The sequence below is a fragment of the Asparagus officinalis genome, chromosome 1, assembly GCF_001876935.1.
Source record: "Asparagus officinalis chromosome 1, Aspof.V1, whole genome shotgun sequence".
Taxonomy (NCBI): Eukaryota; Viridiplantae; Streptophyta; class Magnoliopsida; order Asparagales; family Asparagaceae; genus Asparagus; species Asparagus officinalis.
The window spans coordinates 11,001,205-11,019,141 of record NC_033794.1 but is presented as its reverse complement, the minus strand read 5'-3'; the positions used below and the strand labels follow the sequence as shown (position 1 = coordinate 11,019,141).

The following is a 17,937-nucleotide window of genomic DNA, read 5'->3' as shown; positions in this document are numbered from 1 at the left end:
GCAGATTGTGGTGGGGGGGGGGGGGGGGGGGGGGGGCACGCTTGTGTTGATCTCACAAGGGTGTCTCCGTTGGTGGGGTTTGGTAATGGAGAGTTCAAGGTTGGGCATGCAGCGGATAGAGCAGCAGAAGCAAAGGTGGGCAAACATGATCAAACTTACAAGGACAACCACCACAGCTTCATCCCGTTCGCTTTCGATACGTTTGGTTTCCTTACAGCTGATGCGATGGAGTTCCTCATGAGGGTACATAAATTCATGAATAATAATGTGGCGACAACAGGGCTCGCTGAGTACGTGTTTCGTAGTTTGGGTTTTGTAATTCAGAAAGGATTAGCGGCGCAGCTTGTTGCCCGCTTGTCATCATCACATGTGTAATATTTTTCAGTTTTATTGTTAAAAATTATTAAACAAAAGGAAAAAGAAAAGAAAAGAAAGTTACAAAACATTTATACAAAATAAATTAGTAGAATTTGATCCAAAGATGAATCCAACTAATTGTGGTGGATATGCATAAAAGTACGATGTGTATACAAATAATCAGAGAATAGGTAAAGATTCCTGCAACATGGACAGAGTAACTAACTGACTCAAATTTAAAATCCCTCCCAAGTCAACAACTGCCATCAAGCATCCTGGAGTAGTTGAGGCAGGTAAGGAAAAAAACAATGCAGAGAAAAAAAACCATAGGCCTTATTCCTACTTCCTAAACAAATAATCCCTCCCAAAATGCCAATAATTTCCTCTTCCCTTCAGCCTTCTTCTTGAATCATGAAGCCCTCAATCCCAAACCTCAATCAAAAAATGGAGTACCTGAATCCGATCAAGAACAAGCTGAGCTCCATCATGCTCTGCTTATTAGCCCTCTCTACAATCTTCATTCTCTTCATCTTTTATTCATCCAGCCCTTTCAGCATCATCAACCAGGACCCTCCCATCTTGGATCATAACAAGATGTCCACCTTCAATTCATCGACCCTCAATCATACCGACGAGAGCGCAATTTCGTTGCCGCCGAGTTCTTCAGAACCCGCAGACGTACAGAAAGAAAACCCTATCGATCAAGACACAGAGCTCAGCACGCCAATCAAAATCAAGAGAACCCCGAAGCTTCAACTTCTTCGGAGTCTTCAGTCGCGGAAGGATCCACTGACAACTCGACGGACATCCAGAAGGGCGACGTTCAGAATCAGAGCGTTCTCGACGTGACGACAAGATCTTCGCAAGAACCCAATGGTCAAGCCAAGGACGCAACGTCTCAGGGTTCCTCAGAATCCGTCAGCGTCCGGCAAGAAAAGCGTGCTAGCCAAAACCGAGGAAATCACGATTCCGTGCCGTCGACCTCGCAATGCGATCTGTTCTCAGGGAAGTGGGTGAGGGATGAGAGGGGGAGCATATACACGAACGAGACATGCAGGACGCTTCCGGCTGCGAGGAATTGTGGGAGGTACGGGAAGGAACAGGGGCATGTCTACTGGAGATGGAAGCCTGATGGGTGCGAGCTGCCGATGTTTGATCCCGAGTTGTTTCTGAGCATTGCAAGAGGGAAGAAGCTTATGTTTATCGGTGATTCGCTAGCGAGGAACATGATGGAGTCGTTGCTGTGTCTCCTCTCTCAGGTACAAAAACTTCTGCATTTTGTTTTCTCGGAATTACGTGATTTAGACCCCCCTGCTAAAACTTCGTAAATCATAATGGTGAACGACTTCATTGTCCATTGTGATTAATTTAAAATTGTGGGTTAGTTAGGGACTGATTATGGTTCAAGGACAAGATCCGTTTTGTGCTAAAGGCTGCCTCAGCCCTCGACTTTAAAAAGGCTCCACTTTTTAGACTTCATGTAGAATTGTGAATGTAGGCAAATTACAATTATCCAAATTATTCAGTGTATAGAAACAGCGCTACCGTGGTATGCGGATTTGAATCCTTTTTTCTATCAAAAAGTAGCGAAGATATATCACGACTTACTTTTTATCGTAGTTGTTGACTTGTCTAGTGAATGTTTTTGATTTATTTTTTAGCATAAATTAGTGTTAGCGTCTGTGGCTAAATCTGTAATAAAACAGTGATAACTAAAATGATGCAATTTAAAACTTTTTTTAAATTTAGCTGCTGTGCGTTTATGAAATGCTGTGCTTAAAGCAATATTTGGCCTACTTTTCCCAAGGCCAAACTGTTTTCAAGAACAACAGTACAATATTCTGGTGTGCAACGATCCAGTACTGTTAATATATCCTCGATCTATAAGACCTTTCGGTCAAGGCAAAGATCTCCTCAATCTGTTAAAACCTTTCGGCTCAATAACCTTTCGGTTCAGGCAGAGATCTCATCGATCTGTTAAAACCTTTCGGTTCAATAATCTTTCGGTTCAGGCAAAGATCTTTCAATCTGTAAATTTTTTTTTGGTTCAGAGCTATGTTCCTTCGGGCACAGACTAAGGCTTTCACGCTTTCAGACCCTGCAGTAGCAGCACAACAGTACAAAATAGTTGTGTACTTTTTGTATCTCTTTTTTATCTATTGTATCCAAGAGCTCCCCAAGAGACGCTATATATGCCTTCAAGACCAGCTCAAAAGCCATCCACATTTAATTTGACCGTTACAAACATAATAATAATTATGATAATTATATTTATACAACAAATAACATAAATGTTATAACTGCTGCATGCAGTAATGTCTGAACGCGAGGGTCGCGGTCCTGCGCAACAAGAGGGTCGCTCCCTCATGCGAACCCGAGGCTCGTCCGCATGCTGCGAAGTAGATTGTGAGGCAGTCCTGCGTGGCAGCCAACGTGGCGCCAAAGGGCACCACCTAGCTCCGATGCCTTCGTGCGAAGTACAAAGCGCGCCTAACAAAGTGTCACTTAGCGCCTCAACCCGATTAATCCCGATCCCCGGCTCATTGGCCCACGGCCCACAAGCCCACGAGCTCACGGCCCATGACCTACTAGAACTTATGATTGATTAATTAAATAAAAATAATTCTCGGCTTGCCGTTGGCAAGCCTCTAACACAGGACCTTTGAGATATCGAAACATTAACTTTTCGCTATGCTACTAAGGATTTCTGAAAAATATCAGTAGTTAATAAATACATAGTTTGAAAAATAATTTTTGAAAAGCGATTTTGACCAAAAATATCCAACAATCCCCTACAAGTTTTTAAACTAGTATCGTGTAATGGTGTCGTTGTTTCAATCGTTGTGCATAAGGAAGATGTTTGCAAGGACTTGAATCCCTCTTATACTAACTGAATAAAAAATAGATGCATGGTGTTGTAGAGCCTTGAACCAGCACATGTCTAAAATTCAGCGATCACACAAGATCAAACTCATCTGTGGTAGGTTTGACTTTGAACCACACTTGTCTTTGCCTTTGCTTTAGCCATGCACATTTATGGCCCTGTGTATGTCCTGGTTTTAGCTAGGGCTCTAGGTATCTTTCCACAAGACACCATAGGAGACGACCAAATCTCCACCCAGGTATAGGTGAGTTTTTTAGACATGTTTTCTATCAAACATCTCACATCCGAGATGCTTTGAACTCATTAAGGCTTAAAACTCAACTTCTCACATGATAGGATTTTAGGTGAGTCCTTTAGGTGTGTTTCCTATCTAACACCCCGTATCCGAAATACTTTGGACTCATTAAGGCTTAACAGCCATCCTTTTTACATGATATGATCATCAGTGAGTCCTTTAGGCATGTTACCTATCCAACAGCCCGCATCCGAAATGCTTTGGACTCATTAAGGCTTAACAGCCATCCTCTTCACCATGATAGGATTTTACTTGTAAATCTTGCTTAACTTTTGAACCAATCATATTATTATTAGTAGCGTAAGCTTTGAACTAATAACTTGATGTAAATGATAAGTATTTGTAAGACTCACCAAACTTTATAAATCTTACTTGACTTTTGAACTAATTATCTTATTATTAATAGCATAAGCTTTGAACTAATAACTTGATGTACATGGTAAGTATTTGTAAGACTCACAAAACTTTGAGACCCATTTTAGCAGATGTCCTTTTGACTATGTCCTTTTTCAGACCCTTAGTCAAATGATCAGCCACATTCTCTGAAGACAGGACGTCAATCACAGAGATGACTCCTTGGCAAATGAGTTCTCTCAAATAGCCATGTTTCAGATGAATGATCCGTTTCTTTCCATTGAACATTGAGTTTGCTTCCACAACACTCTACGCCTGATTATCATAATAGATAGTAATTGTGCCTTAAAATTCTACCAATAGAAGGTCTCGAAGAAAATAACTGAGCCATTCAGCTTCATCTCCTGCAGCACAGAGTGCGAAGAACTCAGATTCCATCATGACTATGCAATCATAGTCTGTTTCTTAGACTTCCACGAGACGGCAGCTCCACCCATAGTGAAGAAAAATCCTCCAGTAGATCTCACTTATCTGGTTCTGAGCACCAGCTCGCATCTGAATAGCTTTCAATTACAGCAGGATATCCAGTGTATAACATGTACAGACCTGTAGTTCCTTTCAAGTATCTCATCAATCTCTAAACATCATCCTAATGAAGCTTTTTAGGATTACTTGTGAACCTCCTAAGCATTCCTACAATGAATGCTATGTCTGGCCTTGTACAGCTCCTCGTGTACATAAGACTCCTAATGATCTTTGAGTATCTTAACTGCTCTACTGGTCTTCCAATGTTCGGTCGAAGCTTCTTGTTATAATCATACGGTACTGACAGTTCTGGTAGGTCGTAGTAGCCATACTTTCTTAGCATGCTCTCAACATAATAAGATTGAGACAATCCAATACCCTCTTCAGAGTATATGATTTTGATTTTGAGAATTATGTCTGTAGTTCTAAGGTCCTTTATGCTGAACTGTGCTGAAAGAAATTTCTTGGTAGATATTACTATCTCTAAATTACTTCCGATGATGAGCATATCATCCACATAGAGGTAGATAACCACCATTTTTCCTTCAGCGACCTTGATTTATATGCACTTGTTAGATTCATTGACTTGATACCCATTGTTGCACAACCCATCGAACTTCTCATACCAGAGTTTCAGTGTCTGCTTAAGTTCATATAGAGACTTAACAAGTTTACAAACTTTACCAGCTAGAGCATCAAGTCCTTCTGGTATCTCCGTGTAGATCTCTTCTGTGAGATCTCCATTGAGAAAGATGGTCCTCACATCCATCTGATGTATGACAAACCTTTTTATTGCCGCCCTTGCGATAAGCACTCTGATAATAGTGATACTACAAACTGGTATATATATATCAAAGAAATCTATTCCTTCTTTCTGAGAGAATCCTTTCGTCACTAGTCTTGCTTTGTACTTCTTAATAGTACCATCAGGACGAAACTTTTTCTTAAAGATCTACTTACAACTGATAGGCCTTGCACATTCAGGTACATTCACCAGCTCCTAAGTATCATTTTGGATTAATGAATCCATCTCATCATCTATAGCTTTTTTTCATAGAGGAACGTCTGTTGACTGTATTACTTCTTGAAAAGTCTGTGGATCTCCTTCCATATTATAGGTGATGGAGTCATATCCAAAATCTTTCTGTCTCTTAGCACGCTTAGAAGATGATTCAGTAACTTTTTCATCATCGACACCTTCACTTTCTCGCAAAACTAGCTCCTCTAGTGCATCTGACGTACTAACATTCTCTGCTATATCTTTAAGCAATAAACATTTATTTGATAAACTTATCCTTAAAGAATTTTGCATCCCGAGCTTCAATGATGGAGTTGGTTCCAAGGTCCAGGAACCTGTAAGCATCGATGTTTTCTGCAAAGCCAAGAAACACACATTTGTTAGCCTTTGGTCTGAGCTTAGGTCTTCTGATATTTGGAACTCGAACATATGCGAGACACCCCCACACTTTGAGACTATTTAAAAAATCTGAATATCCCAACCATAACTGATGAGGGGTACTATTTTTTTTTAGAATAGGGTACTCAGTTTAGAATCCAGTTTGCCATCAGCAAAACCTCACCCCAATAGCAAGTAGGTAGACCAGATGTGATTATCATCAAATTTACTATCTCGATCAATGTGTGATTCTTCCTTTCTACAATTTTATTAGATCATGGAGAATATATAGCAATAGTTTTAGCAATGATTCCATGCTCCTTGAAGTATGCTTACAATTCCTTAGATTAGTACTCTCCTCCTCTGTCGCTCCTGAGTCTTTTCACCTGAAGTACAAGCTGCTTCTCCACACGACTCTGAAACCGATAAACTTGCTGAAGGTTTTATCTTTAGATTTTAGTAGATAGACGTGATAAAAGTAAGAATGGTCATCAATAAAGGTGATGAAGTATTTCATGCCGCCTCGAGTGACGAAGCTATTGAAGTCACAAGTATCTAAGTGAATCAGATCCAATAGGTTGGTGTTCCTTGTGACACTTGGAAAGGACTTCCTTGTCAGTTTTGCTTGCGCGCAGAATTCACACTTCTCATGTTTGTTACTCTCACATTTTAAAAATAATCCTAACTTCTTCATGCTAGATAATTTTTTATAATTTATATGTCCTAGTCTATTATGCCATAACATAGAGGAGTAAGCAAAAGAGAATATTTTATTAACAACTGAATTGGGTACGATAGTACTAATCTTATACATCCCATCAGTACGATATGCATTTCTAAAATATATTTCCTTAAAAGATAACATAGCCTTTCTTCCTTGAAAATCCAGTCTCATACCTGCATCACACAGCATGCTTCTTGAGACTAAGTTTTTAGCAATTGAGAGAACATGTTTTACATTCTTCAATGTAAAAGTCTTTCCTGAAGAGAGAGTCAGTACCACAGCTCCAATTCTAAGAACAGGAACCACAAAACAACCAGCATGCCATTGATACGTTCTCTTTGGCAGCAATATAAGAAGAGAACAAATCTCTGTTAGAGCAGACATGACAAGTAGTACCTGTGTCTAACCACCAACCAGAGAGGTTGTTTGGAGTTGTCACTTGGAAGAGTATACCCACACAATTATCAACTTGATTAACATTATGTGTTGTTCCCTTCTTTGATGCTTTGCAGTCCTTGGCAAAATGTCATTGCTTCCCACAGTTAAAGTATTTGTCGCTCTTCTTAAAATTTTTCTTTTGAATATTTAGATTCTTTGGGTTTTGGTTCTTCTTTTTGTTAAATGACTTCTTCTTTTTCTTAGAAGAAGAACTAGTACCCTTTTCAGAGTTAGCAACCACCATGTTAGCAGACGCCTTCTGCTTAGCAAGGAGATCATTCTTCGTGCGAGTTCGAGTCTCATTCTTGATTCGAACGAACCTCTTCAAATCAGACATAGTCACCTGTTTTTTCCTTCTTCGAATGTTCGTGGAGAATGACATCCAAGATGGAGGAAGCTTGTTAACAATTATACCAAAAATGACGGTTTGACAAAGATTGATCTTTTTATCCTTCAGCTTCAACAAGCTTTTCAAGCTTTTTGACTTGAGGTAAAACCTCAGTGTCATCTTCGAATTTGAAGTCCAAAAACTTATCAATGAGGTGAGACTTGGACAGCTTCTCATCATCCTTGTATTGGTCCTCCAGAGTATTCCAGATTTTTTTTACAGAGGGCTTATTGGTATAAGCATCTGCCAGATAACCGACCAGGAAGTTAAGGAGATAACTCCTGCAGAAATGATCATCCTTAGCCCAAGAAGCTTCAGACTCAGAATCTTCTTCAAAGTTAGGTTTCTCCTCAGAAACGACATAGTAGATTTTCAAGAGTTACATCCCGAAAATTACTTTTCGACGCCATGCGTAATAGTTGGATCCGTCAAAGTTTTCTAACTTGAGACAGTCCACTCCAAGTGTCCTCGCAAGATCCATTGTAGATCAGAAATATTTCTTTATGATTGTTAGCATCTGTGGCTAAATCTGTAATAAAATAGTGAGAACTGAAATGCTGTAATTTAAAACTTTTTTTAAATTTAGCTGCTGTACGTTTATGAAACGCTGTGCTTAAAATAATATTTGGCCTACTCCGGTGTAAGGATCCCAAGGTCAAACTGCTTTTAGGAACAATAGTACAGTACTTTGGTATGCATCGACCCATTAATGTTAAGATCTTCTCGATCTATAAGACCTTTGGTCAAGGCAAAAATCTCCTTTGTTAAAACATTTCAGTTTAATAACCTTTCGGTTCAGGCAGAGATCTTCTCGATCTGTTAAAACTTTTCGATTCAGGCAAAGATCTTTCGATCTGTAAAAACTTTTTGGTTCAGAGCTATGTTCCTTCGGGCACATACTAAAACTTTTACGCTTTCAAAATTTGCAGCAGCATAACAGTACAAAACACTTGTGTGTTTTTTGTATCTCTTTTTTTATCTCTTATATCCAAGAGCTCCCCAAGAGGTACTATATATAGGCCTCTAAGACCAGCTCAAAGGTCACCCACATTTAATTTGACCGTTACAAACATAATGATAATTATGATAATTATATTTGTAATGTCAAATAACATAAATACTGTAACTGCTGCATGCAGTAACGCCTGAACGCGAGGGTCGCGATCCTGCGCAACACGAGGGTCGCGTCTAGCCTCGCGCGAACGCGAGGGTCGCGTTCCCTCTTGTGAACGCGAGGGTCGCACCCCCATGCAAATGTGAGGCTCGTCTGCATGCTGCGAAGTAGACTTCGTGGCAGATTGCGAGTGCGAAGTGCAAAATGCATCTAACAAAGCCTCACTTAGCGTCTCAACCCGATTAGCCCAGATCCTCGGCCCACGAGGCAATGAGCCCACGGCCCACGAGGCAATGAGCCCACGACCCACTAGAACTTATGAGAGATTAATTAAATAAAAACACAACGGCAAGCCTCGAACACATGACCTTTGAGATATCAAAACTTTAACTTTCCGCTACGCTATTAAGGATTTCTGAAAAATACCAGTAGTTAATAAATACATAGTTTGAAAACTCATTTTCGGAAAGCAGTTTTGACCAAAAATATCCAACAATTAGAAATGAGTGCAATCTACATGGGATATGATGAATGTTACGTTTAGAATGAATTACAACAACGCAGTCGACAAGCTAATGGCTCTGATGAAACAAGTGGTATCTCCACAACCATCTGCTAGTGTAAAGGATCTAAATTCCCATCATAGTATATTATTTATCCTTTTCTAAATTGGTAATGCGAATCTACAACTTCTCTTATATTAAAATTTCCTTCTCCTACACATTCTTTTGGATATTTTCTCCATCTAAACTTATAATGAAAACTTATGGCCTTCCTTATATCATTTGGGGTAATTTGGTTGCTAATGTAGCAACTTATTCCTCAAGTCAAGATCCCTTCACACTGAGAGAATTTTGGTGGAACGTGAAAATTTTTATCAGAAAATCCTATGAAATCTAAACCAAAGAAGGGAAAGCTCATGTGTAAAGTGCTCAGGTGGAAGATCACTTCCATCTTGTGCCATAAATATACAAATTTCAGAAAAGGGTTAATTTAAAAAAAAAACCCCTTAAGTTTGGGTGTTCCGCAAATAATACCCTTAACTTTCAATATTCACTAGACGAAAATATATCATGGATAGTTTGAAGGGGCTTTTCTAAGAACCTCAAAACTTAAGTGGATTTTGCGGCATTCCGAAATTTACGAGGGTTACAAACTTACAGAAACTATCTGCAACTCTATTTTGCAGGCAGAGACTCCAATCAACACCTACAAAGACCCCAAAGACCCTAAAGACAAACACAGAACCTGGTACTTCCCAGCCCACGACTTCACCCTCATGGTAATCTGGACAGAATTCCTGGTCGAAACCAACGAAATAATCATCAACGGAACAGCGACAGACACCTACAACATAAACCTCGATAAACCGAATCCAGTATGGGGCAAAAAACTCAAAGAGCTAAAATATGCAGTTATCAATCACGGCAACTGGTTCACGCGAAAAACATACATTTACAGAAAAAAGAAACTGATAGGCTGCGTACACTGCTATGGCGAGAAAATACCAGGCATAAGTATGTCATCCGCAATCAGAATGGTTATGAAATCTGCGTTCAGGTTCATAAACAAATGCAAAGAATGTGAAGATTTACTTACAGTCATGAGGACATACTCAATGTCGCATTTTGAGCATGGGTCTTGGTTAACTGGGGGATATTGTAATAGGACAGAGCCATTAAGAGAGAGCGAGCTGAACATGGAGAATAAAGCTTGGGAATTCAGGAGGATTCAGATGGAGGAGATGGAGAGAGCGAGGAGAGAAGGGAAGAGGAGAATAGAGCTTATGGACGTCACCAAGGCGATGATGCTGAGGGCGGATGCGCACCCTGGAAGACATTGGTATGCCAAGTCTGCCAGTGATTGCTTGCATTGGTGCTTGCCCGGACCTATTGATATGTGGAGTGAGGTTTTGTTGGAAATTATGAAGAAGAACAGATGATGAGGTTTGATTTGTAAGTTTTGCGTTTGGAAATTGTTTATTTGAACATTTGATCAAGGGAAGGTGCAAACGTGGGTGGAACTTGAAGGTTTTCATAATTTGAAATTTGATTTGTGGAAGATTGTATAGGGAAAATAGAACTTCATTTGATTCTGGTGTAAAAATTTGACTCTTCAAAGCATTTTAACATGATGAAGTTTATGCAGAACTTTTCATGAGTGACATGTAGCGTGCATTTTGCTTCGTCTTATATGATGGTGTATGTTCTTTCCTTTGGTTTGGGAGAGGTGGGGAGCATGGTTCTGATTTGGTGATTTTTTTTTTTAAATTTTGAGAAACATGGTGTGCAACATGCCTATCGTGATTAAATTGCTTGATACATTGCAGCTTGTGACAACAAACTATTGAACAACTTACACTGTACAGATAGAATATGAAGGAAAACTAAATGAAGCAACAAGCGTTCATTGAAGTGACATACATGTAGTTAACCAAGTAAATGAGTTAGAGAAGGGTTGATAACGGGTTTGTCATATTCAAATATGACAAAAATGACAGACGTGGAAGTGGATAAAAATATCAAGTATGGGTTGTGTATAATATTGGGCGCAGAGTCACGCCCTCACGCCGCGGAAACGATATAACCCGAGAGAAAGCTCAGGCTTTTATTGTCACAAAAGCTCAAGTCAACCTTTATATTCCCGTTTCACTAAGGAAAAAAGAACAGAAAGTGAAATATCTCAACAAAGTGAAATATACACTCTTCCTATCATCAGTTCTAGGACTAACTTGTCGAGGGAACCTACAAGCAATAGTTAACATCCAGAAAACAGTAAAGACACGAGATTTACGTGGTTCGACAAATTTGCCTACGTCCACGGAGAAGGGGAAGGGGAGATTCCACTATGACGAGAACACTGACAACTTGTACAATCCACAAGCTCGTCTCAAAAGAAGAAGATTTGATTTTCACCCAAAAGAAATTGACGTCTCTCTTGTAAAATCTCTCCAAAGCTCTCTCCTCAAGATCTCTCTTTTCTAGCCGCCAAAGAAGCCCTTTTTTTCTTCTCACACAAAACCCTAGGAACAATAAGCTCCTATTTATATTAAATCTGGGTCTGCTTTCTCTTCGTGGGCCTGCTCAGGTCCGTTCATAGTTCTCCACCTCGTATATTTTTTGATAAACCTCAAATTTTGGATGAACAATAGAAGAACACCACGAACATCACCAGAGAGATCTGAAACATTAAATCAGGCTAAATCAGGTCAAACCGCTGAGCCACTGTACCGCGGCTGCCTACGTACCCTCCACAGGAATCAAGCTAACCATAGTTCTGCTATTGTTCTCCATATAATCTCCACCTCACCCCATCACCGTCACGAAGGGTCATGCCCTCTTGGACAGTTCAACATGGGGTGATATGAAGTAAGTCCAAGCAATGCTTAAACTTGCTACCTGTGACCATCTTGGTTAACATGTCTACGAGATTCTCATTCGTATGCACCTTCATGAGAGAAATATGGCCTTCCTCTATGATATCCCGTACGAAATGATACCTCATCGATATGCTTGGTACAAGCATGATGAACTTGATTCTTCGCCAAGTGAATCACATTCTGACTGTCGCACCATAAGTTCACGTTCTTCTTCTCAATCCCCAAATCGTCTAGAAGACCCCACAACCATAATGCTTCCTTCACTCCCTCCACTATGGTCATGTACTCGGTCTCTATAGTAGAAAGTGCTACTGTAGCATGTAACATCGATCACCAACTAACTGGAGCCCCATGTATCCTGAATACATAGCCAGTAGTAGATCACCGTCTATCTAGATCACCCGCATAATCTGAGTCTACAAACCCATCAATCTGATATGTATCTCCACCAAAACACAGACCCGTATCAACGATACCCTTCAAATACCTCAGGACCCACTTCACCGCTTCCCAATGCGCCTTTCTCAGATTCGCCATGAATCTACTGACAACACTGACCACATATGAAATATCTGGATGTGTACACACCATTACGTACATCAAGCTGCCAACTGTACTAGCATAAGGTACACGCTCCATGTGTGCCTTCTCTTCCGCTGTAGTGGAAGATTGTTTACCTGAAAGTCTGAAGTGTGGAGCCAATGGAGTCACCATCGACTTAGCACTTTGTATCCCGAACCTCGTGATCACCCGTTCTATGTAGCCCTTCTGACTTAAGAACAATCGCCGATTCGCCCGCTCTCTCCTAATCTTCATACCCAGTATTTTCTTTATAGTACCTATGTCCTTCATCTCGAACTCTTTACCAAGTTGAGATTTCAGCCTATCTATCTCCACCCTGCTATTCGAAGCAATAAGCATGTCATTTACATACAAAAGGAGATAGATATAATCACCTCCACGAAGCTTTCGAATGTAAACACAACAATCATAATCGCTTCAAAAAAACCCATGCTTCAGCATAAAGGAGTCAAATCACTTGTATCACTACCGAGGAGATTGCTTTAGTCTATAGAGTGACTTCCTCAAGCGACATACATGATGCTCCTTATCCTTAACCTTGTAGTCCTCAGGTTGATGCATATAGATCTCTTCATCCAAGTCTCCGTACAAGAAGGTCGTCTTTATATCGAGTTGCTCCAGCCCAAGATTACCATGAGCAACAATACTCAATAGCACCCGAATAGAAGTGTGTTTTACCACCGGAGAAAATCTCATTATAATCCACACTCTCTCTTTGTGCAAACCCCTTAACCACTAGGCTCGCCTTGTACATTGTACCATTGAGCTCTGAAGGATCTTCCTTTCTCCTATACATACACTTACAACCAATACCTTTTCTTCCTACAGGGAATGGGACCACCTCCTATGTTTGGTTTTTCTGAAGAGATTCCATCTCCTCCTCCATCGCTGCCAACTCTCACTATCTCTATCCCGAATGGTTTTCTTAAAGAAGACCAGCTCATTATCCTCCACCGAGAGTGCATATTCTACCAAATTAACCTGCCCATAGTGCTTTAGGGATTGATCAGCCCCCAGCTTCAGCATCTGCTTGTATGCTCGTCTTGTCTAGTGAAAGCCAAACTATCCTCGAGCTGCTATTGTTGTAGTGCTTGTGTATTCTCTTGCTGAACCTCCTCCTATTCAAGCTCATCATCTACCTGATTTCCTACTTGAACATGACTAGAAACTGGTTGGTCTTTAGGTTCTATCTCAATAATCTGGGACTTTAAAGTCCTAACAATCCCAACACCATCCTTGGGTGCCTTAGCAATCAAGGATTTCTCATCAAAGGTAACATCCCTGCTGATCACGAACTTTGAATCTTCTGTACACCAAAGACGGTAGACTTTTACACCATTTGCATATCGCAAGAATATAGTCTTCTTGCCTTGCGTCAAGCTTTCCCTCGTTGACGTGATAATAGGTGGTACGCCCGAAAATCTGGAGCCTCTCATAATCTGCATGCTCCCCTGATCATACCCTATAGGGCGTATCACCATCCAATATAGAATGTGGCTAACGGTTCATAATATAATAAGCTGTAGACACCGCTTCTGCCTACCATTCCTTGCTCAATCCAGCAAAAGATCGCATACTCATTACTTTCTCCCGTAATGTTCCATTCAGTCTCTCCGCGACCCTATTTTATTGTGGTGTAGATCTGGTTGTCCAGTGTCTAGCAATGCCCTCCTGATCACAGAACTTCTTGCAAGCACCATCTATATATTCTGTACCATTGTCAGATCTTATATCTTTAATTTCTTTCCTATTCTATTTTCAACCATCGCCTTCCACTTCTTAGATGTCTCGAATACCTTATTCTTATGCTTAAGAAAATAAATCCAAGCATACCTCGAATGATCATCTATGAACGAGACAAAATACCTAGAACCACCCTTGGAAGTTGTCTGAGCCGGACCCCACACATCTGTGTGCACATAGACTAATATACATCTGCTCTTGTGATTACTGTTCAAGAATTTAACCCTGTGTGTCTTCCCGTACACAAAATCCTCGCAAAAATCCATGCAATGTTTCTTCAGATTCTTTAGCAAACCCTCCTTACCAAGCAAATCCAGACCCTTCTTTGACATGTGCCCAAGCTGCCTATGCTATAACCATGTGTGCTCACATGGGTCTCCACCATTTCATTTAGTTCCAACCCCTGCATCTCCCATCACTGTCGTACCTAAGAGAGTGTATAAATTATCATGACGAACACCTTTCATCACTACTAGAGAACCCCGAACAACCTTCTTCACTCCGTTCTTTGTAACAATCCTGCAACCACCGGAATCTAATACACCAACTGAGATAAGATTCTTCCGTAAGTCGGGAACGTGCCTCACATCCGTCAAGGTTCAGACCACTCTATCATGCATCTTGATCTTGATATTACCTAGCCCCACCGTTTTACAAGTATGGTTGTTCACCATCAATATGGTTCCACCATTAATGCTTCTGTAGGTAGTAAACCACTTTCTATTTGGGCACATGCAGTAAGAGCAACATGAATCAAGAATCCACTTTCGGAGATATCCTCGCCACCCGTGACGACATAGCATTCCTTCTCGCTCCCTTCCTCAGAAACATAGCTCGCTTCTTCCTTGCCTTCTCTCCTCTCAGTCTTGTTGTTATTCTTCTTCTCACCTACTCTCTTATTTGGACATTCGACCTTGAAATGCCTAACTTTACCTTATTTAAAACACGGTCTTCCCGCAAGAGGTATTGATTTAGATCTAGACTTTCTTCCTTACCTTTTCCTCGCTCATTGCCCCTTCCTCTAGCAAATAATCCCTGTGCATGTTCTTTGTTACCACCAGTAGTCATGTCACTGGTTGTAATCTTCCGAAGATCATATGCTAGAAGCGCCATTCTAGTCTTATCCATCGTCAAATTATCTCCCACAAGCATCAGTATTTGCACTAGGTTCTCATAATACTTTGGCAAAGATAGAAGTAGTAGAAGCACCTGATCCTTGTCTTCAACTATCACGTCTATGTCCTTTAAGTCTGATATGATCCTATAAAACTTGTTGATGTATTCCCGGATTGATGAGCCCTCCTCCATCTTGCAAGTATACAATTTGGATTTTAAATAGATCTGATTCGTTAGACTCTTCGTCATGAAGGTGTTTTCTAACGTCGACCACACGTCCGCAGCCATTTACTCTTCATCTACCAAGAAAGCTATATCCCTTTCAAGGTAAAAGATAATCGATGCCCGTACTTCTAGATCCAGCTCCTCCTAATCCTCATCAGACATATCCTTGTGCTTCTTCTCCTTTCCGGCCAAAGCCTTGTGCAATTTCTGCAAAATCAACGAGTTTTTCATCTGCATCCTACAATGGGAAAAATCATTCTTCGCATTAAACTTTCCGATCTCGTACTTTCTAACTTTAACTGTTTTACTTGTTGATGCTATTCTTCGCTTGTATTAATAAATCTGCTTCTCTCAGGAAATTGCCGAGCACCACCTCAAATCAGAAGCTACACCACTCCTAATCTGAATAACAGTGCTTCTCTCAGGAAATTGCCGAGCACCACCTCAAATCAGAAGCTACACCACTCCTAATCTGAATAACAGCTCTGATACCAATTGTTGGGCACCACCTCAAATCAGAAGCTACACCACTCCTAATCTGAATAACAGCTCTGATACCAATTGTTGGGCGTAGAGTCACGCCCTCATGCCGCGGAAGCGATATAACCCGAGAGAAATGCCAGACTATTATTATCACAAAAGCTCAAATCAACCTCTATATTCTCGTTTCATTAAGGAAACAAGAACAAAAAGTAAAATATCTCAATAAAGTAAAATATACACTTTTTCTCTCATCAGTTCTAGAACTGACTTGTCGAGGGAACATACAAGCAATAGCCAACACCCAGAAAGCAGTAAAGAAACGAGATTTACGTGGTTCGGTAAACTTACCTACGTCCACGGGAGAAGGGGAAGGGGAGATTTCACTATGAGGAGAACATCGACGACTTGTATAATCCACAAGCTCGTCTCAAAAGAAAAAGATTTGATTTTTACCCAAAAGAAATTGACCTCTCTCTTGTAAAATCTCTCCAAAGCTCTCTCCTCAAGATCTCTCTTTTCTAGCCGCCAAAGAAACCTTTTTTTTCCTTCTCTCACACAAAACCCTAGGAACAATAAGCTCCTATTTATATTAAATCCGGGCCTGCTTTCTCTTCATGGGCCTACTCAGGTCCGTTCACATATAAAAATATTAGTCCTAATTAACATTTAAGAGGAGAGTATAGAGAATAATAATTCTACTATTTAGGTGCTGTTTGTTTCATCTCTTCAAAAAAATGGACATAGAAAACCAAGCTAAAAATCATTTTCAGTGCATTTCCGAGATTTTCATGGAAATAGATATCTTTTTTGTGTTTGTTTCACATGGAATTCATAGGGTGGAAAAATATTATTGCCATTTCTATTGTTGGGTTCAAATGTTTAAAAACTGAAAACCAGACAATATCCAAAAAACATGTGATTTTTTTAATGCCCAAAAAATATAATTTCCAGTCCATTTCTAATTTTTTTTCATGGGATTTCCACCTTTTTTGACATGGTAGGGGTTTTTTTTATCCCCATTTCCCAGAAAACCCTCTACAAATCAAACATGTGAAATGAAAATGCTTGGAAACCAAAAGCTAAAGTGGAGATGGTGTCAGGCCTTGGAAGTCATGTTTCCATCTTCTTTTTAACAAATACAAATAACAGCTTAATGTCGTTATGTTAACCTTTTAACACTATAAAAATACATTTGAGATCTGACCACAAATTGAAGGATAAATAATTCAATATCCTATTAGAACTACATGTAAATCCTATATTTTGACTAATAAAACTAAATTAATATGTACTAATATTTTATTTAAGTGTTGTATATTTCAGATAGTACACAGATGAAAAATGATGTTTACCAGCCACACAATGCAAGATCAACAATAGAGCAAGTCAACAAGGAAAATGCAAGCAAACCTAGCATAATAAGCAAGCAAGCAAACAAGCAAAATATTATCTAAGTTCAAGATCAAGAGGACTTGCAGAGAACTTTGGAATCTCGTATGGAGTAAGAAGTTGATAGCATCTCAGTGTATTGGGTCTTAGGTATAATTTTTGGAGTTTGCTAATAGTAAAGTAAAACAAGATTAAATGGTACTAATTCTTTATTCTGACTGAATCTTCTCTTTGAACTTCCCATCGATCTTACCATAGGGTCTTCATAGATCTTCCCATGATCTTTCTATGGATCTTTCCATAGGTCCCTCATAAATCTTCCTATTGACAATCTTGACACCCGCAATTATAGAAAAAATCAGCTGGGTCACAAGAGACAAGAGTTATTTTAATCAAAGAAGTGCAAACTCACATATTCTATGTAGTGTTTTATTAAAATAACTTATGTGTGATAGTTTCTTTATACCCATAACTAACTTTATCACATGAAGCTTATTTTATAAGTTTCAAGTTGGCTAGATCACAAATTTTCTAAGGATGAAATA

General features: G+C 39.8%; 1 protein-coding gene across 1 annotated transcript in view; it reads left to right on the top strand.

The window, feature by feature from the left end:
- The window catches only part of LOC109830503 (protein ALTERED XYLOGLUCAN 4-like), an 11,622-nt gene extending 983 nt beyond the window's left edge, over nt 1–10,639 (top strand). Inside the window, exons 3-4 of the mRNA XM_020397775.1 lie at nt 1,034–1,616; nt 9,665–10,639. Of these exons, the coding sequence (XP_020253364.1) occupies nt 1,034–1,616; nt 9,665–10,417 (1,336 nt within the window). The 3' untranslated portion in view covers nt 10,418–10,639. The remainder of the gene's footprint in view (nt 1–1,033; nt 1,617–9,664) is intronic.